Below are 26164 nucleotides of genomic sequence, written 5' to 3'. Positions count from 1 at the left end.
ATGTTACTAAGTGAATTCAAATCACGTTTTGGATACGAAGTTTATGCTACCACCATTGTGCTTAACTGTCTGATGAAATGAGCAAGGTGGAAGAGTAGTAGAGTAAAGTTTAATTAAGATACATGTGTGTAACGTTGTACATATTAAATTCTAACAGCTGCAAAAACACACACTATGGAAAACTGCAGCCCCAACTGTTTGTCTCCAGCCCATTTTGGGAGATCATCATTCAGATATCCACTTCATAGTCCCTTACGTCAAAAAGAGATTGTCCATAGCATTGTACCAGGCAAGAAGTATATCTTTAATTTTACTCCCTTGTTCCTTCTTTCCGACAAAGTGAATCAATGCAACAATCCAACCTGATATAATACTTTGGAGGAATATAGATGACCTAGAGCTGAATAGAAAGTCTCAGTGTAATAATTTTGAGCATTTTCATTCCATTTCTATAGGCAATTTCAAAAACAACATCTGGATTTATGCAGAATATACTTGCTTGGGCTAGTTTGTCCAATCATATGCATTGTGATAAAGGTTCGTACTGCCTCAAAGATCATTTTCTCATTTAAAAGACAGTAGAAAAACAAAAGTGTATCATGCGATCATATAAATAATACTGTTTGTAGGACTTCCACTTCTGTCTTGCCTTCTTTTCATGACATTAGGAGAAGAAGTGTTAAAGAATATGCTAAAAATAAGCTAGAGTGGCAGATAACACTTCACAGGTGAAACAACTCTCTTATAACCTTGGCAGCACACTCAACTTCCCCTGAACCACTCGTATCATGAAAAGCCACTCTTTTTTGCATCAGTCAGCCAAACTAGTGAAAAAAACAGGGCTCATATTCTAGTGGTTAGCTCTGCTTTGCCTTAATTGACCTAGAGCTAAAAAATTTCTGGGAGTATCACTTGTAGAAAATTGAATAGTATTGTTTTTCAGCTTCAACAACTGCAGGGAGCTTCATAAAGAAAGCCTTACCTTAGCACTGTAAGGCAGCTAACTATTTTCTGCAGGTATACTAGTAATGCTATATGTGTCTTTTCAGTCACTTTAACAAATTGCAGTATTAAGTTCTTGAGTTTGAGCGTTGATTGTTATATTCAAATATTGTTTATATACGAAAATCAAACCTTGAAAATTTGCATGGTTTGTTCTGCTGAGATGTCTAACTATTTACATCCCCCACGTACTTTGAAGTCATCATAGGATTCATTCATTTTTCAGTTCATTTAACAGATTTTACACACATTCTTTCCACCTCAATTAAAATTGCCTAGAATTTCACAGTTTATCATATTTTTTCATGTTAGAGAGAAAACAAATATTATAAATATTCTCAACCAGCCTGCAACTGTCACGTTTATACATATTCTTAGCAGCATTTCATATTTTGCAATGAGAAAGCGCATTTTATTCAGTCTATCATGTCTTTGCACATCCCTGTATGGAAAAGTTTTAATAACCTTTTATCTAAGAATTTAATGCAGCAAAGCCCTGTGTTTTAAAGCAATACATTATACCAGATTTTGAATGACTGCAAGAAAAATGTTAATATATTCATGCAAACCTGTGACCAATTTGTGTTTCAAGGAAGATAGAAAACAAATTGAGAGATGATAACTATTTCAGATATGAATAGGATCAAACAGCATGTTTCAGACTTGAATCAGGCTATTAGGCTACCAGAGATGCCACTCAGAAGTGATGCCAGCACAATAAATGCCAACAATATACCAGCCTCCCACTTGCCACAAATATTCATCTTTCCTCCTCCTAAAATATGATACATATGTGACAGGTTCTTTTCAACTTTAGAAACATTCTCCAAGTTGGTGTTGGTTCCTAGCTGTTAATTTTCAGTCATTCAAGTGTTTTCCCTAACATACACATTAACTTTCCTTACAGTAGAGAAAGCAAGGGCAAACAAACGTGTTTTGTATCTGGAGTGGACAAAAGAGCCTAGTGCCTGATTTAGTGGTTGGAAGCCCTGCTCATGACAGGTGGGTTGACACTAGATGACTTTCAATGTCTCTTCCAACCCAAGCCATTCTAAGATTTTCTCTGAAGAAAAACTTGAGGGCATTCCTGTTTGAGCTGATTCTTCCCTCCTGAAAGGTAAACTCATCACCAACCAGCTTTTTTCTCGTGGAAAGGTCCACTGCATCACAGAAATGACAGCATTAATAATGCTTTCCTCAACAGAATTACATATTTATTTGCATTCATTTTCCAAACTCTACACTAATTTGCAAACTGTCTTTCCATAGTCCTAACATTGGGTGCTCATTCGAGGACTCACTACCACTCTATCTGACTGGACCAGACCATCCCAGGAGTTTACACAGCAGAAGGAACTGGTCACGATCAGCTACAGTGCACTTTCAGTGAAAAATTTGACTCCTCTCTTGTCTAAAGCAAGATTCAAAAGTTTGGGAGCAGCAAGCAGAACACCACCCAACATCCTGAAGAACTCTGGGTTCAGGAGGGTGATTTTTCCCATCTCTGGAAATTCAATTTGTTTTGGGTCAGTTCTTCAGTTCAACTTCACATTGTTTACGTTGCCTCCTGATGAAGGAAAGCCAGAAAAAAAAAAAGCCACTTTCTTGAAAAAAAGACTGTGAATCTTTTATTTTTGGACAAATCCCAAACTGAAAGAACCTGCCTGAGCAACAAACGGGCAGCTCAGGGATGAGCAACTGCTGGAAGTGAGCAAGTCAGCACACAAATGTCTGAGTATGCAAGCAATTCTGAAATATTCCATATTAAAAAAAAAGAAAATTGATGTCCTGCAGTGGATATCAGTGCACACAATGTGTGTATAGCTAAGTCTTTTCAAGAGAACAGCATTTTTCCTCAGTTGTTTTGTTTCTAAAGCTTCACGCGCTTTGGTTCTCAAAGAAAGAAATCAGTACATAAAGATTTCTGAGTATTTCCTACAAGCTACTAGAATTAAAATAATCACCAGTATGAATGCTGTAGAAGCACAGAGAGGAGCCAGCTCTATCAAAGGCACAGAAATTGTTCCAATTTACCTTTCAATTTCTAAGCAAGAACTTCATGGAGAACTTCAGAGAGCTCGGCCACACAAACAGCACTGCTCTGCCTCAGAGCCGTTTGTCTCCCACACAGGCTTCTCTCCACAGTTACTCTTTGTAAAGTACAGGCGTGGATACCTCAAAGCCAATTAATCCTTTAGTTAGAAAGGAAAAAAAAAAACCCACAAGAGTTACTGTCTCTGACCATGGATGTAGGAAAGCAGAATCAAACCAAACAAGCTGCCCTTTCACATAGAAGATCAAGTATTCTGCAAAGCAGGGGAGCGGGAGGTAAGGAATAGTACTCTCCCTCATTAAAATATAAGGAAAGAAATACTCTCAGTTCATCTTCTGTAGGTGCACTCACGGAATTTCAGCAACCAGCAGCGCTCACAGGCCAGCACAAAGACCTGCAGATCCCACACAAATGAAGGCTAATATCAGTGAGAAGAGAGCTGCAGTGATGAAAGAGATCACGCTCCCAGCCCTGCCCTCATTGAAGACAGCTACCTAAGAATACCAGCATGCCTACAGGAAGAAAATGCTAATTCTATTTTATTATTTTCCTGGAGTAATGAAACGAGCCATGGTGGCATTTCATCCTTGAGGTTTAGGGTTTATTTTCAAATCCGAAGAAAATCAAGCTCAGAAATACTGTGAACTCTGACAGATTTCACACAGCTTACCCCAAAAGTAATCACTGCATTGGAGGTATTCTCTTCTTTCTTTTTTAATTAAGTTATTTCCAGATAGAGTAGATTGAGGCATTAAAATTAAAGCATAAAGTGAATTATATTGCCAGTTTGGCTGCTCTGCAACTTCAGTAATAATGTTAACATTTCTAGAAGCTCTCTATGTTCCCAGGTGGCCTTTGTGGGAATTTTTTTTTTTTTTTTGGTCATCATGTTCTGAGGCAAGCTTGATGTCAATTCCAGAAGACAGGGGAGTGCTATACAGAATTCATTTTAGCTGTAATTTCTATTTCAAAGTCTCTCTTTGAAGATACCCCATACAGCAGATTTTATATTCTCAGAACATACGCATCACTGCATATCTAGTTTGCCTGACAGTTTAAGTGAGACATTTAAATATTCTCTCTTGATTGCAGTATCCCACTTTTCACATAAGTCTCACAAAACCCTTTGCTCTCAACATCCCCTTTCTATATTACATGGCACAGATGACAAGTTCTGAAATATCAGGAACATTCACAGGCAACAAATATTAGTTATACCCTATGGCAAAAGTTGGATTAATTGGTATAACGAGAAAAAATCCAAAACACTGCCTGAGGACCATTTTGCAATGGTTTCTCTTGCAGTTGACAAAGGCATATTTCTTGGGGGGGAAAAAAAAAAAAAAGCAAAAACATCCTTTAAGAACCCTAGAATCTATCAGTACATGAGCTGCACATGCGTCAGAACTGCAGAATAGGAAATAATCCCCAGATTTAGAAATAGAGCATTGACTTAAAAAATAAAAAGGACAAAGGTGACTTTTAAGTTGATCAAAAGCTTGGCAGATTTCTTACGCAGGGAAGAAGAGAATAGCTTTCCTAGTAAAAGGAAAGAGATTTCTGAACAGATAGAGAGGACTCTCTTTCAAATATCTGAGAAACTGTGTTCAGTTTCTACTTAGTCCTTATTCAAAGAGTTTGGAGCTGGCCTTAAAGCTTAAAGAAAAAAAAAAAAACCTCTACTTTTTTCCCTGCAATAGAAATCTATGAGATCTGAATTTTTTAAATTAGACTCCTGAAAAGAAATCTAGATCTTTGCTAGCAAGGTGCCAAGTCCAGGCTTTTCAGGCTGTAACTACACTAGAGCAAGACTAAATACTGCCCCTCTACAGCTGGCAGCAGCACCCAGATTATGGAGCCCATCTGGGCCAGCACTGCATCTCCAGAGCATTGTTCAGCTGCTTTTGGAACAAGGCTTTCACAAAGCATAGATCTACATGCTTTTCTTCAAAAGAAGCACAAAACAGCATTTCATTATGAAATTGCCAATACTTGGAAAAGACAAGTTTATTTTCCCTGGAATGAGACAGGACATTGGCACACCTACTGCCAAGTTATGATTCGCTGAGCATAGTCAAGGTTAGACCTAGATGCCAATAAAGATTCATTAAGTATGAAATACAATATCAGCAATGTCTTTGTAATGACCTGAGTGCTAATTTTGGCTCAGAGTACCTGAATTCCCCAATGAAAGAAAGGCAAAGGGGAACAATTTAACAGCTTTTAACCACAAATATGTTAACACATTAAACATTTGAAAAGATACCCTAAGATATAAAAAGTGAGAGAAGCCAAGTGAATATACAGCCTAGCAAACTAGAAATGATTAACTTAGATTTCTTCTATTTGTTCTAAATCAAAAGGATTATTCCTTTTTTTTTAATACTCCTTTTTTTTTAATACTATTGTGATTACAGCACAAAAACATTAATAAAATTTACCTCATCGCATCAGATAACAAAAGCACTTAACACAATGACACCCAGATAAAGGGGTAAAACTCATGTATTAATTTTGTATTTGCAACACCTAATGAATAAATACCATATGAAATAATTAACAAGCAGAACAGGAGAGTTGGATTTTCAAAAAAGAATTGCATGGGCTGAATTACTGAGATTGACAAGTCCTTTTAAATACAAGTTAGAAATAAAATAAAGCAACAAAAAAGAAAGCTTACAAAGTTGGTAGACAAATCGTTTTACGTTTTTACAAAATTTCATAGGCCTCCTTTATGACAGTAGGCTACACTTGTTTGTCTCCCACGAAGCACAGTAAGCAACTAATTGTTGCACGCAGCCTTAACGTTACATCTCATATGACACAAGAGGTTCTAGAGCTTTAAAACCAGCTTTTACAGTATCACAATCCACAAACATCCATCAACATCCCTGACACTCCAGCTGCATTGGAAAACTTTTACTCCAGCAAATTAAAATTAACCTACAGCTTAGCGCTTATGATTTTTAATATCCCATCTACTTTTGTCCGCACAGTTCACATTTATACACCATGCAAGAAGAAATAAAGAATATTTTCTGTTCCTACATTGAGTCCACAAAGACTTCAGCCTTTTAAGATGTGTGAAAATAATGTATAAAATATAAGAATATTGTAAGAAAATTCATCTTTGTGCCATGACACACTCTTTTGTGCCATGATCCTCAACTTTTCTGCTATGGAATGAGCCATTTAAGACTACTTTTAAATCATGTATAGGTTATGAAACACTTCTAATTTTTACTTATTTTAGGTGAAATAGTTTATCTATTTCCTAAAAATATAGCTAAAAAATATATAGCTATATACAGCTAAAAAAATATTTAGCTATTTTAGCTATTAGAAAGTCTAGAGTTTACATTGACTACGTCTTATCTCCTTTAATAAATATAATCCTCAGAAAGACCAACTGGATGCTTATGATTTTGCATCTATGCATGGTAAGGTTGATCATACAGAAGCCATGCACTCAAAATATATTAAAAATGTATATGGCTACAGATCTAGCTAATAATATGTTACATTAAAAATTTTAATGTAATATATAACTCATTATTTGACTTTATTTCTAAAATATTCTTAAATTACCCTTGTCTACTTTGATAATGTAGTAAAACCACATTCTTTCCTATGCCATCATTTGGCTGTATAAACTTGTGTAATAACCAACTTTCAAATCCTGTCATTGGAGAACTAATCTAAAATATTCTAACAAACTCTTCTCCTCTCCCTTTGAATCCTAGATCACTGTAATTCTTGTTCCTTTCATAAGAAGTAGTTTGCATGCTGCAAATAGCAGCAGACCTGCAATGTAACTGAAAAATGTGCAAAATCAAAAAGTGCAAAAATCAAATAATGATCATCCAGAGGCTGGAATCTTTTCCAGATTCACAATTCTTTTTGTTTTGTGCCTTCTCCCCCAAGCCTTCCCACTGCCTTCCCCTGAATACACTAATTATGAAAGCTGATTCTTCAAAAGAAGTCAAATGATTATGGTTCGCGTTTTTTCCACGCTGGAAGTATTTAAAAAAAAAAAAAAAAAAAAAAAAAGCAACTGCAACAAACATCATTTAGCTTAAATGGTCTTTTTGCAATCATCATTGACATCATTCCAAAAGGTCAGGAGCTTTGTTTCAAACCCACATTTTCAAAACCAGATGTATATTTTTAACAAAAAATCTTGTGAATTTTCCAGCGCTCCCGTTGTTGCTGACTGAAAGAAAAGCTGCCAACTTGTAGTGATCAATGATAGAAAATCTTCCCCCTCCTCACCCCCCAAGTACCTGTCCTGAAAAACCATACATGGCAAGCAATCTACTGATTTCATTCCATTTCAAACAGCAAAGACATTACTGTCTTAATTATGGAAGAAAGCAGAAAGTACACCATCCCAGTTTAATAGTACTTAAGGAACAGTAAGTACAAACAGAAAACTGATTAGAAGGTAAGATGTGGCATCACATAGTGAGTAACGCAGCAGTGCAAAGTAGACTTAATAAAGATTAAAAGTTTTCAGAAGACTCAAGAAAACAAGAAAAATTAACATGTGGTCCCAAATTTTTATATATATAGTAATTATTTTATAGATAATATAATTGTTTTTTATATATATATAAAACAGCATATATATATATATATATATATATATATATATATAAAACAGCAGAAAAACAGTAAAATTTCTTCAAAAAAAATAGTAAGTATGCTGGTAGGAGGCAGACTACAAGAGAACCGGGAAAAAAGTAGTGGAGAGTATTGATATAACACAGAAGAAGTGAAGTAATTGCCTCAAAGTTTAGTATAAAAACCACAAAAGAGTGATCAAAGTTTTTTCTTTTCTTTCTTTTAATGAGAACTTGGACACAGACGAGAGGGAAGAATCAAGGTAATTAAATAATTTCCACGAATCTCCAAAACAGAGCATTACAATAGCTTCTGGCTTAAGTAAGGTCTACTAAGGCATTACTAATTCCTTCAGCACAGGCTGTCACATGGAATTGCTGAATGTAATTAACTAATCTCCATCTCTCCAGCTTTCACTACACACTCCACCTACTTAGTCATGAAAGACAGCAAGCGAGTCTGCAGAGTGTTTGTGATTATCCTGTATTACGGGCATCAGGAGAGAAATAGAGTAATGAAATGTATTTCTATCAATCTACACTGTTTTCAAGCGGTGTATTGGGTAAAAGTTCAAATCCGTCATCACCTGCATCCAGGCTAGAAATGCATAGTACTGCCTGCATTCTCACAGATATAAACAGGTTAAAAGAGGTGTGCAAAACTGGATCACTACAGTAAATGCATGTATACATCTTTTTTATCCAGCATTAACAGCTTTGTTCTATATCAAACAAAGCTTCAATGGCCAAAGAAAGCAAAAACCAAATACCTCAGATTTAATGAATTTTAACTTCAGCTTTTCATGATGCATATAGAAACACAGCAACAAGTGTATGCCACCACACCACATGATGTCACCGTGTAGGAATCACTCATACATAGCTCCAAGCCTCTCCCCAGCAGTGGTCAGCAACACATACTTAAAAAAGGGACATAATCAGTGTTTAATGGACTTCTTGAACTACACACCATCCATCAGCATATTAATTAGCCACCTGTGGACTTATCTTTTATTAATTTAATTCCTTACTGAACTTCAGTCAAAAATAAAGACCAGGAGGCTAGTCATTTAATTTTGAGATCATGAGAATGGAATTATCTACAAGCAAAAGGAAAATAACTATTCCCATTTCTGTAATGATTCAGTGACATTTAAATGAAAATTGCTTAATTCAGAAACCAAGCCGGTATTTCCATTTTTATATGTCAGAAATATTTGCATTAAAATAAGACAATTTCATTCCTTTAGACGCATCTTAAGAATAACAGTAGTAATTTTTCATGTGTGAAAAAAATAACACTTCATAAATATCCATAAAAGTAAGATAATTAAGATAAATTCAAAATTAATAACTCTAGAATTACTAATTTACTGGCAGATTTAACAGTGTTAAATTACCATCTCATCACAAGATACGGGAAATGAATGATAATAATGATTTTCTTAACAAAAATCCTTTTTCAGTGTCAGGAAAAAGTTCAACATAAGCCAACCCTGTTTAATTACAGATATTATTCTCATCTGCTGAGTGTGTGAAAGAGGACAAAATCCCAAAGAGTACCAGAACCCAACAATCCAATCTGCTGCTGAAACACTGTGAAACGCAAAGTAGTCTTTCACTGCTCTCCCTTAAGGTGCCCTCTGTCTGCGACACAGACTTGCCAGCTATTTCAAATGAACTACAGAAAGTGGTTTTAAACTGCCTCACCTTTACACATAAGAATTATATGAAAAACTGACCACGGGTGCCCCCCTGAGCTCTGACACACAAGTTGTGCTGCAGTCATTTCAGGAGGTTCTAGAGCACATCTGGGAAAGGGGACATGACAATGCATGAGATCTAAAAGTGCAGTGTAACTGCATTTTGCTGCAGTATAATCTGCTTCTCCAATTCCAGCTTGTTCTTAGAACAAATACACCCACAGGTATCGAGCAGTTATTTCCTTTTCCTTTGCAAATAAGTTTCTTGGTGCATTTTTCCATCCTACCGGAATCAGAAATGAAGGGCACAAGACTTTCTATAACACAATATTTCTGTAGCGCATTGTGTCCCACTAATTCCTGCAATTTAACCTTTATAATAAAAAAAAGCTTCATCAATAAAACTTCAATTTACAGTATCACTTCGGAACCGCTCATTTCTTCCACGAAATACCTTTCTCTGTTATGTTTTGCTCAGACTGTTTGTCCTCCTGCAGTACTTACACAAGCAATCGTCCATGATATGTTCTGCTAGCTAAAAGGACAAAGACATGCATTTGATCCAGGAATACAAGGCCATATCTATTTTTACAGACTGTAAGTTATAGTTTTCTCTATAACTTGTTATTTTTTCCATGTTTAACTAATATTAAAACATTTGCTAACAAGCCATAATCATAGTGTGATACTGAAATCAAGACGCTACATGAAATAAATGACTATTGCCACAGTACTGAAGAGAAAGCACCAAATGACACAATGAGAAGGAGACACTTCAAAACGAAAAGATCAGCAATTTTCTCTTTCAAACACTTCAAATGCCACAAAAACAAAATCACATTTCTGCTTTTCTGGGTGTCATCTCAAAGCAGAAGAGCAATGCCGAACACATCGCTCTCTGTACCTGCTTTCACACCAGTGCACTGCAGCACAGCTTTGCAGAGCTCTTGGCCTCAGCTGCTCTTTCTGCAGATCTTAATTCAACAACATAAATGTTTTAAGATCTTAATTCATCTACAGGAGAAGAATTGCTTGGACATTTTTGTGAAACTCCACTTTCAAAAATCATCTTTGAAAGTGATTTAAAATCCCTTATCAGATTATTTTAAAGCATACTTTAATTAATCAGTCAATTAATCAACAGCAATTCTGTGTTCTTAATAGGATTTTTTACATCATTTCTATTGCCTCTAAAGCTGCTTTATCTCCAGTGTCCAAGGCTCAAGTACCAACAGAATTTGATAGCCATGAGATTCAGGGTTGAGCAGGTTTATGTTGAGCTGATGATACTGCCCATCTGTCTAGCAGAAGCCTCAAAACTGAAAGTCGTTTCAATCAGCAGGAGAGTAAACTTCTGCCTTGCTCCCAGAGAAAGTGAGTTTTCAAGGTTTTTCCCTGATATTTCAGTTTTTTTAATTTAAAACACTTTTAAAAAGAACTCTACATCTTGAGCTCAAGAGTTCAACTTCCTGAAGCTATCATACAGAAGAAATTGATGCTCTACAAATGAGTTGGAACAGGAGATGCTAACCTGCTAGTAGAGCATGCAATATGGAATATCAGGCTTGAAGCAACTGATTTGCACACAGATGATCAGAAATTTCCCTAAACACTTGGGCATTCACCAGAGTACCTGACACACATCTAATCAGATAGGATGATATTTTGATGTGGTTTTAAGTCACATAATAAGGTGAATAACGAAATTAAAACCCAAAGTAAATTTAATTGATGTGGCTCACTCCTGTCTCCTTCCTCTGCTTTCCTTTCACATGGGCTTTTCACCTCATGCAATGAACAAAATCTGAGTTTATTTAAGGAAAAGAAAGACTCTTTTAGGTTACCAGCTTAGGGTTTTGGGTTCATTTGTTATTGCACTAAATAATCCTTCAATCATAGAACCCAGTACCAATTTGCAAGCATATCAGAGTATAGGCTAGGATCATTAAAAAATTCAATGTTAACAAAACAAATAGAATGAGATTTTTTTCTTAGTATTCATCAATATGCCAAAGATTAATTTTAACTACTGAAAGTTGCAAAACCAATTTGCCTCAGCTCTTTCCTTAGGACATTTCCTTTCTATGGTGCTCCTGCAGCCATCTTGGCTAGGCCATAGCACCTGGCTGATCTGGCATGGCAAGCTGGAACAATAGAAAGACCAGTATGATGGAATGGTAACGCAGGAGATGTAATGGCAAAAGGACTGGCAGGATAGAAAGGTATTACAAAGAGAAAGTAAAAGCACTCACCCATCTCTGAAGATCTAGGCTAGCAAAATTGCACAAAGGAGGGATCTCCAGGAAGAGACCCTTCCCCAGTGGCAGTCAGCCCTTAAATGAGGTCTAAGAGAGGTGCATCCAGGCTCCACTCCTTCCGTGACACAGCTGAATTCCCTTCACCTGTGCACCCAACACTGAATTGCCTTCACCTGTGCACCCAGTGTTGGCCGGGTCCTTTTTCCAGGTGCTCAATCAGTGCTTCAGGCCAGGACTCAACAGTTTCCATACAAAAGTGTAAAGCAAGAGCAGAGCCAAGAGTAAATTTCCTTAAAAAATACTAATAGATTCTCCTTAGAGCATGTTTCGTAGAAATGTGCTATTGTGGAAGAGAACCTACAACAGTTTTGGGCGGACAAAGATGTACACTGCAATCACCAAAAATTTGCTACCAGTTTGCTTCCAGATCTTGTAATGGAAAAGACAGCAGCATGAGCAGCTGTGCTGTAACAAGCACAGGGCATGCCTCAGAGGGTTCTCTCCAAGAAGTTACCTTTGTTCATTATGTGAGCATTACACTGAATGTGGGTCATGTTGCAGAAAACAGGCTAATATTATACAAACAGCACTGCAGGCCATGGGGTATTCTCTCAAGAGAGTATTTAAAGTAGTCAATTAATAATATGTAACAGCAAACAACCTAAGTGAGCTGAACCTGATTTTTTTTAATTACATTGTCATGTCATGCTTACAACATCTGAGAATAGTGTTTATCATTCCAAAAAATAGATTTAATGATATGTATGTTAAAAAAAATGAACTAAAAATTATAAATAATGGAACAGGTGACATACAAGTGAAATTAAACACACTATATAAAACTTCGAAGTGATATGTATAATTCAGATGGTAAACATCAAGTTGAAAATACAACTATTTTTGTTAAAATAATGTTAAATATTAAAATATGGTAATTCTCCAAACAGTGATAAGAAAGAAGGATACATAAGGCCAACCTCTCCTAGTTTATTGTTCCAAACCTACTTTACTTTTTTGTTCCTGCTGTGAGAAAAGCTATTTTATGTTGTTGATGGCAAACATTTAATGTTATATACTTTTGCAATGAAGTTTAATAAATGAATTATTCTGTGAAGTGTCTGGTTTGATTTTTCTCTCTGCCTGTATTTTCAGATAAGTGTTTTAGATTTGAAAGCACTATCTTTAAATACTTTTCACTTCTTTTCTCAGCAGTAAGGATAAAACTGTCATAATCATTTCCAGCATAAAATGCTTTTAAGATTTCTCTTCATTTTCCCCTTTCCTCGTATTTAAGACTTTTTTTGTGTTTTTTTGTTTTTTTCCCTAAATTTAAAGTTGCATAAGAAATTCACTGAATTCGCTAGGACTAGTTAGATTGATTTTATTGAGCAGACAAATTGCCTAGAGTTTTAAAGCCAGACAAAATTCAAAGCCCAGTTTAAGTTTACTTTGTTTGGGTATTTATTTCAAGCTGCAGCAGAACGAGAGCTTCAGATCTGCAGTAGTGCCATATAAGTTGGTATATACAGGAAATGCTTCCTGGAGGCACCATGTGCCAGATTATGTTGGTGACTCTAAAAATCTAAGGAGATACATATTCCTCAAATCTCCTAAAAATAATCATAGAAACCACTGTCCTTTCCTTAAAAATAGATTTACCAAATTAATAGTTTCTACCTTTAATACAGATCAGTACACAGAGGCTGAAAGTAGAAAATTCTTTCTGACCAATGAAGAAAGGTTGATAAACAAAATTATTTTGACTTTCCTAGTTGTTGTAATGAAGCCATTCCTGAACTATTAAAAATAAATGACCAAGCAGACAGTAAAGGATCAGTGAAGTTCTTGTTGGATTTCTTTCCATTCTATGGAAGTTAAACATTCAAACTTTGTACATGTGAGAAAACGCAAACAACTGAGTTAACCAGGTTTTGTTTCTCTCTCCCTGTCGTCCTCCAGTCAAACAGTTTTCCACAGTCTCAACTAAACCAGGCTTTAAGAAATTTTAGATTTAGACAAAGATTTGGTCAATACCCTTAGCTCCCTGCTCTGATTCAGTGCTTCAGACAGAGCTCCCAGCTCCCACAGCACCCAGCTGCTCTGTAGCACAGGTGTGCAATCAGCTGATTGCTGCTTTCGCCTTCATTCACCTGCAACGTACCCAAGGACAGGCTGCAGTTCCATAATAGGAATGTAGGCTAAGAGAAGCCTACTGGCTGTTCAATGAGAATGAAATAATGATTTTCATGATTTATTTCTTTATTAGCTCTCAGAAGTCACAGCAATACCTGTTTGTAAATATACATACATGTTGGAAAACTTGGAGAATTCAAAAGCAAAGAAGCAATATGTGATCTACCTGAACTGAACTAAAATAAGCTTGCTAATACTATATTTCTTGAAGATCTCAGTTTCTGCACATCAAGAAAAGCAAATGTTAAATGGAACGGTAGCAAACAAGAAAAATATTAAATGTGTCTTTAAATATTCTTCGAGTTATGATTACTACATATTATGCTTCTAAATAATCTTCTGGCTGTCAGTGGATTATTAACCATCTTATTATCTTCCAGTGTAGTCTACTTTGCTAAAAATTAAGTAAAGCCCTTAATGCTTTCAGAACAGAAATTCAACACTTACATATGAAGAACCAGTCAAACTGTGAGCAAAATTCAGATGATAGCAGAAATAACTAGCAACAATTAAATTAAAACACTAAATGTGAGTGCAAAAATACTGCTGAAAAGTATTAATTTGTTGCCAGTAATTAACACAGTTGTAGCTATCTCTTACATTGTCTTCATTATTTATTTGAAACTATTTATAGCGACATTGGGATGATTCACCATAATCTCCTTCCACCCATAATCATTTACAAATTTTTCCTTCAGTAATTTCTATATATTTTTTTTTCATCTGTTGATCAAAACAGCACCCATTGAGCAGCACAGCTTTAAGTAGTGTATGTTGATATTCATTTTCCTTTGTACTTCTACAGATGCAAGTTAGCTTGATGAGGGAACAGTATGGACAGTAGAAATGTGTTTATTATACATTTTAATATAGCTAGGCCTGTAAAGTAATAAGCTTTGAAACGTAGGACCTTCTCATCTTCTATTATATGAATATGAAATATCGACGACCATTTCCTTCTCAAGAATGTCATTCTCAATCTAGCTTTGATCTAAGTGATAGAAAATTAGAATAAAAATAACAGTAATAAAACCCACAGTGGACACTGTAGAAAGTGCACATTCAAAATAGTCTCTTAAAAATAATACCTGTTCAAAAACTCGCTGGAATATTCCTCACTGTAGCCTCAATTTTTTCTTTATATATTGTTGGAAGCCAATATGTTTCAACCACAAGTAAACAATACACAATCTAACAATATACAATCTAGATGAAAAATAGCACCGTTCAGGAACGTCCTGTCCTCAGTAAATGCTCTGAATTGCATACTGGCATAACAGGGACATCTTCTGTTTCCTCGATTTAAAAGGTAGCTGGGTCTTGCTATTTTTGCTTCTTATTATTTTTATTTGGATTTTTGACTTGATGAAGGCACCCATTTTCAATACATCATCTTATCATAATACTTCTTGTTTTTACCCATCATTAGTTCAATTAGCTTCCCAAAACAAAAACATTTAGGTTCCTCTAATCTCCAAGCCTTTCTTATGATTGAATTTTCTCTAACTTTCATCAGTGAGGCCACACTCTCATAACACCCATAAGGTTTTAACATCTATCGAAAGTGACAGAAGACAAATGCAAACTGTGGAAAAGTAGTCAATAAATCTCAAGTGAAGAAGACACTGAAAACAACCTACACATAAGAAAACCAAAAAAGTTCCCAAAACTTTATATTAAAAACTTCTTATTCAAAACTAACAAGCAAATGTAAAATAATAGTAACTTTCTAATTTTTGTTAGTATTTAATTTTCAGTCATTACTTTTTGTGCGATTCCAGTGACATCATTTGGAAGCATTAAAGTGAATGACTGGAATAACTCTTTGAATGGAAAGGTGTTTAAGCAGTTGGTAGAGCTAACTCCAAATCCAATTCTAAATATCACCCTTATCCAACCAGAAAACAAACACCACCTTCCCCGATCAATGTGTCTGATCAAATGGGGACGCACTCCCCTCTAAGCAACACACCTGAAAAGTTAAATACTACATGCTGTCAAGGAAAGAATAAAGTACCTGTGGGCAGTTTGTAAGTAAAGCTACATTCATTGGCTAGCTTATTCAGTATGATTACTTTAGTTTTCTTAAAAATATGTATATTCACAGCTCTATGTTCATCTAAGCAAGCTTATTTTGCCCTCCCAACATAAATTATAATTTGCATGAATGCCTTTGTGTATATATATATATATACATATACAAAACAAAATTGATTTATTGATCAGGGTCATCAGTAATTGTCAGGCAGCATGTTGGAGTTTAACATATTGCTTACTTAGTTCATGCACACACACATGCAAATCAATAAACTGCATCTGTTAATATTACATATGTAAACCTCAATGTGTTTAAAGGCATGTACTCACACAAATGTGCAAACAGACAGTATATGAATAAGCATAAACATTTTTTAAAAAGTGTAATGTGTATTTGAATCCATGTATGAACAATACAGCTCTAACAGTATATGAAAACAGTTTGAAGACGGGTGTAAAAAGCACCTGTGAGGAAAAATAAAAATCTATTTTTCCTCATTTTAAATTTTTTTTAAATGTTAATGCTGATATTCTACTCCTTGGAAGATCATTTCTCTGCATGTGGAATTTCATGATAAAAAGCTTTAAAGTCACGGGTTTCTCGAGATAAACCCCACTGGCTTACTGATGCATGAATGCACTGAAATTGAATTACTGTACAACAGCAATTACTTTTCACAGCACAGTTATAATGAGAATCAGCTCCACAATGAACACCAGGTAGCTACGGTACAAAGTTAATAAAATATTCTTTTATTTTTATTTTCCACTGTAGCGGTGGTAGTTACCTGAAAGAAAAATAATCCTTAACATTTGATTCACCATCTTAGAAGTAAATCAACAACCATTTTTATAGGATCCTCTTTTCTTGAAGAATGATACTACTGAAAATGAAAATTTAGCTACCTAGCTAATTAATTTTGGCTTTAAAAGAAATAAATAAATCCCTAACAATTCATATATCATACTACTATTTTTCACTTCTCTCTTTTCTTTGCCTTTTTTTTATTCCTATGACAGCACTAACTAGAAAAAAATAAAAACAGCGAATGAATAGTTTTACTTCTACCTCTTTTCTGCCACTAAGTTTCTTAAAATAGACCTTTGTCTGTAAGCACCATGCCATCGTGCTCTATTCTCTTCATTTTCCAATGACTGGAGACAGTCATGATACCTCCTAAAAATCTTAAAATAAAAAAACCTCACAGCTAACTTTACATTAAGTCTGAGCAAGCCCATTTCCCCTGACTGAAATCAGTAAAAGTCCAGGAAAGATGGCTGAAGAAATATCACAAGTGACATTGGACTGCACAATGCTTTCCAACTGATTACTTGGGTTTGGCTGTAAAATTAAACCTACTTCCAAACAACTCAGGAAATATTTCCACCTGTCCCACCTTATGGGCAGTAAGACTTTTTTTCCCAATCAGAATGCCATCGTTTTACCTCTGCATTTGCCAGTTATAACCAAAGGTAAGCGTTAACAATTTGGAATTAAAACCATTCGTCCACGGTATTAACACAAACCCTGTCACAAATATTTAAAAATGAGATTTGCAAATTGCCTGTCTGAAATTTCGTTAAGTAGGGCAGTGCTAGGAAAGAAACAGTTAACAGAAATATCCTGATCTGACATAAATCTAATGTAAATAGTGAACACTGGGAGTAGGGGGAGTTGCTTGCAAGGGTTTCCATCAGTAAGTAGATGACAAAAGGTTACATAATTGGTTTAGCACTTTCAGTTTTCCATTTATTTTATGTATCTGACAGCACAAAAATAGGACATTCTGTGATAGGATAATTGCATAGTGAAGGGTAATTCAAATGGGATGAATATGATAAAAATCACACTGAACCAACTAATCACTATGAAAAGCGATGAGACAAAGATAAAAATTCAACCAGACTATAAATGAGTAGGAGGGAGAAGAGAATCCAGTAGTGATTAGTACCTCAGAACAAGTTAACGTGTTTGAAAGTAGAAAGCAAAACAAAACAGAAAACAAAACAAAAAAAAAAAAAAAAGAAAAAAAAGAAAGAAAAAAAGAAAACAACAAAAAAAAGAACTTTCCATGCCATGCTATTTCTGTATCTCCTAATCTTTCTTGTTGGCCTATTTCACAAATCAAACATTCTGTATGACTGCAGCTTCCTGAAATGTTGTCAGATTTTGCTGCATATGCTAAAAGCTGAGAAAGTGCATTGATTAAAGTGCTTCATTTAAAAAGTACTTTACACTACACTACGGATTATGATCTACCTGTAGCTAATTCAACCAGTGCTCTGGAGTGACACACATTTCTTCTCAATCGTTGCCCCACATTTCTAAGGCTGAATGATATTTAAGAATCATAGAATAGAATGGCCTAGGTTGAAAAGGACCACAATGATCACTGAGTTTCAACCCCCCTGCTGTGTGCAGGGTCATCAACCATCGGACCAGGCTGCCCAGAGCCACATTCAGCCTGGCCTCCAGAGATGGGGCATCCACAAAGTCCTTGGGCAGGAGTTGATCTTCATTTGCTACTTACCGGATATTAACCTCTAATCATCTAAAAGATTAATCTAATCTCTAGGTTTCAGTGCTCAGAACATTTCCACTCAAAGTTTAGGTCAAAACTCTACCGTATTAGAGGCAGAAGGATTCAGCACAGCTTTGTCTTATTGTAGAATAGGTCTTAGTCCTATATATGCTTTGCAATTCCCTTCTCACTTCTACAGGCATAAGAAAGTGAGCTGTAATGTGCCAAAGAAAGAATCTGGTCAAAACTTATCAGGACAAAAAATAGTAAATTCTACTGTCAAATGGAACTCTTGCAGGTTTTGAAATTATTACCAGAGCATGGGCAGTCACCCATTCCATCTCTGACTCCCACAGAGAACCACCTCAGATAAGCCCTGTCTTGTATTTCTGCAAAAAGTAACTTTCCTGAAAGATATCCTAGAGAAATTAACTTTAAAATGAAGCATCCCTATTCAAACCAAGCTTCTAAATGCTTTTCCAAAGATGGAAACTGTCCTAAGAACATTCTAGATATCAGTCGGGTTATTTTGGCACTGAAGTTCGTTCAGATAGCACTATCCAAGTGCTTTAAGATTTACACAGAGCACAATAGCCTATATTGGTGCAGGAAGCTTTGGTTGCTTATTTTCCTCCTGAGGAGTGGAAAAACTCCATTTATGTGAAGAGGCCAAAGCAGCTCTATACACTTCACCGCCATTGGAAAACATTCATTATAAAGCTGTAACTGAGAGAACAAGTGCTCTTCCCCGCAGTGCTCCACACCTATAGAAAAGGTGTTCTCTTCCACTCTACACAGCTTGCTGTCACTTCTAGCTCTAGAGGATCACTGCTCTAACACTTTTGGACATTTTTACAACATCAGGGCACTAGTTTTCTCTAGAGAACAAGGAAAACCATCCCTATATAATCACTGTACCTCTGCAGGCAACTTGCAGGCTTCTGGAAGCTGTTGCATGTACCTTAAAGTGCAGTTTTCCCTCTGAAAAACAGACCATTAAAATGGCACTGTGGGGTTTCCATGTTTTTTTGTCTTTCTTTGCTTCCCTGCCAAATGTGCTCAGTTTACAAGCTGAAATATGTTTTAGTTTGCTGCCAACCCAGAAAATTCAGCCTCTAAAAGAGCACCAAATTCCTTCCTCCCTTTTGCACTAAAAATAAAAATGAAAGGCTGAATTGTATTTGCAGCTACGCAAATGGAATTCCCTTCCTTGGGTGATGCCTTTAGCTTCACAGTTTAGATGCTGAGACCTCCATCTCAACTGAACAAACATATGACCAAAAGCAAGGTAGATGACAGCACAGAGCATCACCACAGCAGATTGTCAGCTCATTGACATTGCTGATACAACAGGAACTACAGCTATAGGCAGCCACCTAAATTTCAAAGAATAATGTAAAATGAAGAATAGAACAGGAATACCTGATATTCTTTAGGACAAGTGTTACAAAAAATAAAATAAAATAAAATAAAATCCTATTTAATGCAGAAGAACACAGGTCTCAGACTTTTTCCTTTTTCTACAGTAAATCTAATAAAATACTGAGCACAAATAAGGTGTCAGAATGGAGTTTAAAAAAAAAAAAAAACCAACAAACTACTCAGGCCTGCAGAAGTACATACAGTAGGTAGCTACTGTAGACTGTTGATACGTTGCCTTTACAGCTATGTACTACTTACCACAAATAAAAGCATTTCAACTTTTTCTCGATTTGATCTAGAGGACAGCTATTGAAATCAGAAGTTTCTCCCAGTAATATTTTTGTACTAGAAAGCAATAATATGAAGTCTGCTTTGGTTTGATTACGTGAATTCTAATATAATAATGCACAACCATTTGTAACAGATATATTTTACCAAACACAAGTGATAGCTTACCAATCCATATGGGAAACAGGTAGTCCAAACCTTGCTACACACTTTTGTGTTTATCTATTGATGCTATAAAACATTTATATATATTCTCTGGAAAAGTGATTCTAAAAATACTTCCGCATCAAAAATACTTCTAAAAAAACTTTAGTGTTTCCATTTCATTTTCAACTGCTTGTACACCTTCCATAGCAGAGCCTAAATTCCATGCTTAGTTTGACATTAGAGAATGAAATATCAGACAGCTCTGCTGCTTACCCGCACAGCTTCAGACTTTTTATGAAACATTTCTTCCATATTCTTTGCTAACTTTTTCACAAGCTGAAGGCCGTCGATTTCTTCTATTGCAACGTCTTTCTCATACTCTTTGTATTTCTGAGGGAAGAAATTAAAAAAAAAAAAAAAAGAGTTAAGGAAAAAATTATTCAAGGAACCAGTTGAAATTTTGACAACTAATGATTGGTTTCTTTTACGCTGTTGCTGATATTCTCTACTTATTTGATGTTTATTTGTTGACAGAATGCTGCTAGGCACAAAGACACCGACATACAGAAGAAACAATGGGGTTAGTACCAGAACTCTGCTAAGAAAATACAATAGAAATATTTATGCTATGCATAGTAGGAATATATTTTCCTTCACAACAGTTAAATTACCCCTCCAGACAACCAAACATCAAAATATTGAAGAAAAAAATCTCTGTATTCCATTCAAAAGTATTTTAAACCAATGATACACATATGTCTTCGCCATTTAGAAACCTCCTTCACCAATGAAGATCCTGCAAATATCTATTTTATGTGGTTTACAAGACCCTTAGATTAGGAATACTTACACTATAAACATGTCTACATGTCCTTAACTTTCCTTGCAAGGAAAACCCCTCAACAAACCACGGAAATATGTGCCCTTATTTGAATGCAAAGCATCATTTGCACAATATGGATGAGCATTAACTTATGGTCTCTTTCACAACATAACTCTTAGACTGAAAATACATTCAATTTTTATCCTCTTTATTTTCTGCAAAACAACCATTTTTTTAATTAGTGCTTATAATTGAACCTTACCTTGTAAGAATATAATGTACAAAAAAAAAAAAAAAAAAAAAAAAAAGTGTAATATTCTCTGGAGCCAAATTTCAAAGTGTTTAATACAGAGACTGTTTCTCCTACTCACGTCACTCCACTGTATTTTTACTCTAAGTGCCGAGACAGTAATACTAAGTAAATACATGAAGAACATTTGCCTTTGCAATAATGATTTTCTCCAAAACATGTGCAACATTAGAGAGAAGGAAGAATACGGAGATAGAAGAAAAATGGCTTAAAGCATCAGGATGAACATTTTAGTGATCAAAACAATGAACAAGGACCAGTCATGTCCTGTCAGGTGACAGAAGAAAGGAATTTACTGTAAGAGAATTTCTATGCATATTGTTCTCATTTCTTTCAACTAATTTTCAAGGCAAATGACACTTTGAACCAGCTTTAATCTGAATACTTATCTGTAAAAGCTTGCATTCATGTTTTGATAGGAAAATTTGATAAAATATCATTTGCAGACTATGCCATAAAAAGGTTAACAATGTCATCAAAAATATTTAGGATATTGAATTTTCATATTCTGTAATTTTCCTATTCCGGTAATTAATTTATTTACTTTTACATTGCTTCCCACTATGAGATTATTTTATTTCAGACTTTAATATTAATCTTGTAATATTTATGAAGCTTCAAGCAGACTGCCTGCATTTTGTTCTTTGGAGGAAAGCAGGATGATTTTTTTTTTCCCCTTTCTAGCCTTTTTTTTCCACATGCCTAAAAACATTTTTATTTCAACTCTGCAAGTTCACTACTAAATTCAGCTCAACTTCTATTATCCATTCTGAAATATAGATAGGTAGACGTATAGGATAGCATGGTGATTTGTCTAAAATAAATAAATCTTTTTTTGCGATTATTGGAGAAAACAATAGAATGCAGTAAACAACAGGGAGGTAAATATTACTGCAATGAAATGTGATAAAATGGACTAGATTAACAGTAAATTGAAAACACTCCCAGTTAATTAATGATCTCAAAGTCTGCTCATGTCCTACAGGATTAGAAGCTTTGGAGAATATAAAACAAGTGACAAAACGCACTGCTATGAACATCATATTTATTATGTCAACGGACTAAGTACAAATTTGACTCATTTATTTCAAGCTGCACAGGTCATGTTCAAGATATCAGAGTCTGATAAAAACTGCTCCCTGCAGTATTGATCTTTGAATTCTTAGAAAGTATTCTAAAATACATCCCTTCAAGAGGCTGTTTTCAGGTCCCCAGTTGTATTGATTTAAGCTTTGCCGTTAAATGGAGAAAATCAGATTATTCACTGCATTTGTTGGAAAATTACGTTTTAGAATGAAAGTCAGCATTTTCTAGCCACAGAGAATTGCATCATGTAGTATCTTAGGTTACTGAGGAAACATATTAAAAACTCAAATTTCTCAATTTTGAGTAACTTCTGTTATTTGATAATTAACAAGTCGTTTCCATTCAAAATAATTGTGATACTACTCAGTACATTGATTCATTTTTCCCTAACTTAAAGCCAAAGTTCCAGCATTAAAAAAAAATATATATGGGAAGAAAGAAAGAGATATTGTTTAAATTATAACAACAAAAGACCACACATCTTGCACAGTGCTCATCCAGCCAATTGTAGGAAAACTTAAAGAACAATTGCAACAAGCCAGGAGTATTTACTTGATCTGCAAGACTTTGGCAACTGAGGTGTTTACTTAACGTGTATTTTATATTCAGAATTTCATTGCCATAAAAACAATTCTGTTATTTATTCAGCCATCAGTGGAAGGTTCAAAGACAGTAGAAATGATGTGGCCAGAAAGAACAGCAGCTGGTTTTAGAATTCTTTTGCTCTAGTGATTGTTCATGGAGGGGAGAGGTGCCAGCTTCATTCGTGCATATCCATGAACCTCCTCTCAGTACTGAATGTTCTGGAAGATGGTAATTTTGTTTGAGTCTAGAAAGATGCTGACCAACAAAAGTATGAACACAAGAAATCTAAATCAAAGCAGATATGAAAAAACCAACACAATAAATCTGCGACAAAAAAAAGTCATTAATAATGAATCCTCTTCCTCTCACCACTCCTACTGCTGTCTGATCTTCAGGGTTTCATAGTTTTCCTGACACTACAATTTAGAGTATACATTTGCTTTTAATTTAAATAAATTAGCTAAAACAATGCAGATGTTCACTCAAAATAAATCCAAACAAATTTTAAAATACAGTTATTTTATTTTAATGTAATCCTGAAAAAAAACAATTGCAATTTTACTGGCACAGTCCTAAGGAAAAAACTACTGGGAAAATGCTGGTGGAAAATACTCAGCTTTTGGCCTGGGTTATCCTTTATATTGCTTAGTTGCAAACTACCTTCATATAGTCACTCTGAATAACTCTTCCAAACAATGTTTTAAATCAGCCATTTTCTCTCCTTTGTCAAAAATGTAAACTGTAAATAACTGATTTTTCCACAAAAATGTATCGAAAGTTAAAGTCATGGTTGGACATTTCTTTTGATAAGCTGTCTTCCAGTTGTCAAGAAGACCGAGCAGATACAACTAAGCAACTTCTGGTTTGTTTCTTTTTGTTAGCAAAATCCACATTTGCTAAGAAATTCTCCACAGAGACATGAACATTCATCATTTGACACAGCAGACAAAAAATAAGTTATTTCTGCAATATCTGTTTTGCCACATCATTTCACATAAGTACCAGGCAAAGACCGACAGCACTTCACTGTCAGAACTTCTAATGCTGTTCATGGATTTAATTTAGGGGTCTTTTTTGTTTTGTTTTCCTTCCTCCCCCCACTTGCATGGTAAGCATTCATCTAAAATCAGCATACCATAAAGGAGTCCACACGAAACGCATGTCTGAATCACTTAATGCAATCCAAGCATTTGGCACTGAAGTATAACAAACGCCAAATAAACAATAACAACATTAATTATGATTTAAATTAAAAAAATGCAGATTGAGTGAATAAGGAGGAAAAGAAATACTCTCTTGGAGAAAGACAACTTCAGAAAGATAGCACAGATCAGCTACAGTTTGAATTATTTTCTTCTGGGACAAATGTGATAATTGTGTTCTTGTTTGTATCTACCTATAAACTTTTATCAAAATCCTGATAATTGTGTTGTATGCCAAAACATTTCAAGTTACTAACAGGCGTGTAAGCAGCTCTCAGCATCACTCTTTGTACATGTGGGTGCTTTGAACACAGGCAGAACCATCTATGATGAAAAGTCCTCCCACTCCCAGTGATCTTCAGAGGAGGCAAATATCACCACCATCCTGATTAAAGAAGTATATTTACTCAACGCCAACTCTATAATAAGCCTTCAAAAGCAATCTGTGTTACATATTTAGGAATGGATATAAGCCTCTGAGAAGTATTCATAACTATATCTCACATATTTGTACATAATTATAAATGTGGCTATTTGAGATAGCGTTTTTCTCACGCATACATTGCAGGTTGATATATGAGTGCATTATTATTTTATAAAGGAAAAGCAGAACCAACATGCAAATGAAAGTTGAACTATACATTTCAATCGATCGCTTCCATAAAAAAAATGTTTATTCGATGTCATTCATAAAAAACACAAACCAAAAACACATTCAGATGTTCAAGTCTCAAAACTTCAAATGTAAAATGAGATTATAGAAACACACACACAAAGCTCACATTGAATTTTCAATGTTTTCCTCATATAAGAATTTTTGAAATGCATGCTGTTAGCTCTACTGAACAAAATTTAAATGGCATTTATTCAGGGTGCTTTAAAACTCTTACTCATTTTTTAGTTATTTTGCTTTTAGTCATAAAACTCCAACCCCACCATTACTGTGGAGCAGACTGACAATGTAGTTGCACTATGTGCTGCCTTCCACCATTAATAATTCTATGGAGGATAGAGGAGATATGAACAGAGACACAAACTTGGAGAGCTCAGGAAAGCTCAAATCTTCTGTCACTTGAGCTCTTGCAGTGCTCTTTCGTACTAGCACACAACCGCTCTGTATGTAAGAGCTCACAGAGCAATTTCCTGCAGATGATTTAAAAAAACAAAGCATAGTCTTTACATCCTTCATTACAAGTGAGGGGTCACTAATTAAATACGTACTGTTTGAGTAAACCTGAATTTGAAGCCAATGAAATAGCAGTCTCCAGAATTATATGTGCATGAGTGTGGGAATCTGAGCATTTCCACTGAGCAGAAGGGTACTCAGATGGCACTACCACAGCAGAGACATCAACTACAGATGGTGCACTCCTTTGATAGACTCATCTGTGAATCTCTCCTTAGTAAAAGATTTCTGTATTTCTCCATTATTGCAATAATCTCAGGGTGGTGGTTTGGGGGGTTGTTTTTTCAGTTTTGTTTAAACAATATCGCTGTTAAGTTATTGCCTGCTCCTCCTCACTCTAAAATGAACTTGGTGGAGCAAGATTTAATGTCTTAACAAAATAAGCAATATTAGATTTGTCCTTACTTTGCAGCCAATGCCTGCTGAGAATTTATGAACAAAAACATTTTGGTTTAAAGCCTGTATAAGATTTGTCATTCACAGATCTCTGAAGACTTTATAAAAGAAGGGCCTAACAACCCCAATTCTGTACATGAAAATATTGAGACAGATAAATTCAGTAACATGCCCAAAGTCCCACAACACTTTACAGCAACAAAGAGTTGCTCTCTTGGTTACTCTTCCAGTGCCCTGCCTGATAGACCACAGACAACATTGTTAACTCCAGCTTGATCTATAAGGAAGTACGAGTCACAATGGCATATTTTTCCTTACCTTGACATTAA

General features: G+C 35.3%; 1 protein-coding gene across 1 annotated transcript in view; it reads right to left on the bottom strand.

The window, feature by feature from the left end:
- The window catches only part of CACNA2D3 (calcium voltage-gated channel auxiliary subunit alpha2delta 3), a gene marked incomplete at both ends in the record, with an annotated part of 393832 nt that overhangs the window by 290070 nt on the left and 77598 nt on the right, over positions 1-26164 (bottom strand). Inside the window, one exon of the mRNA XM_079540355.1 lies at positions 20521-20637. Within this exon, the coding sequence (XP_079396481.1) occupies positions 20521-20637 (117 nt within the window). The remainder of the gene's footprint in view (positions 1-20520; positions 20638-26164) is intronic.

Source organism: Tetrao urogallus (assembly GCF_951394365.1).
Source record: "Tetrao urogallus genome assembly, chromosome: 10".
Taxonomy (NCBI): domain Eukaryota; kingdom Metazoa; phylum Chordata; class Aves; order Galliformes; family Phasianidae; genus Tetrao; species Tetrao urogallus.
Note: the sequence above shows the minus strand (reverse complement) of the source record. Positions and strands in the feature narration are given on the sequence as shown.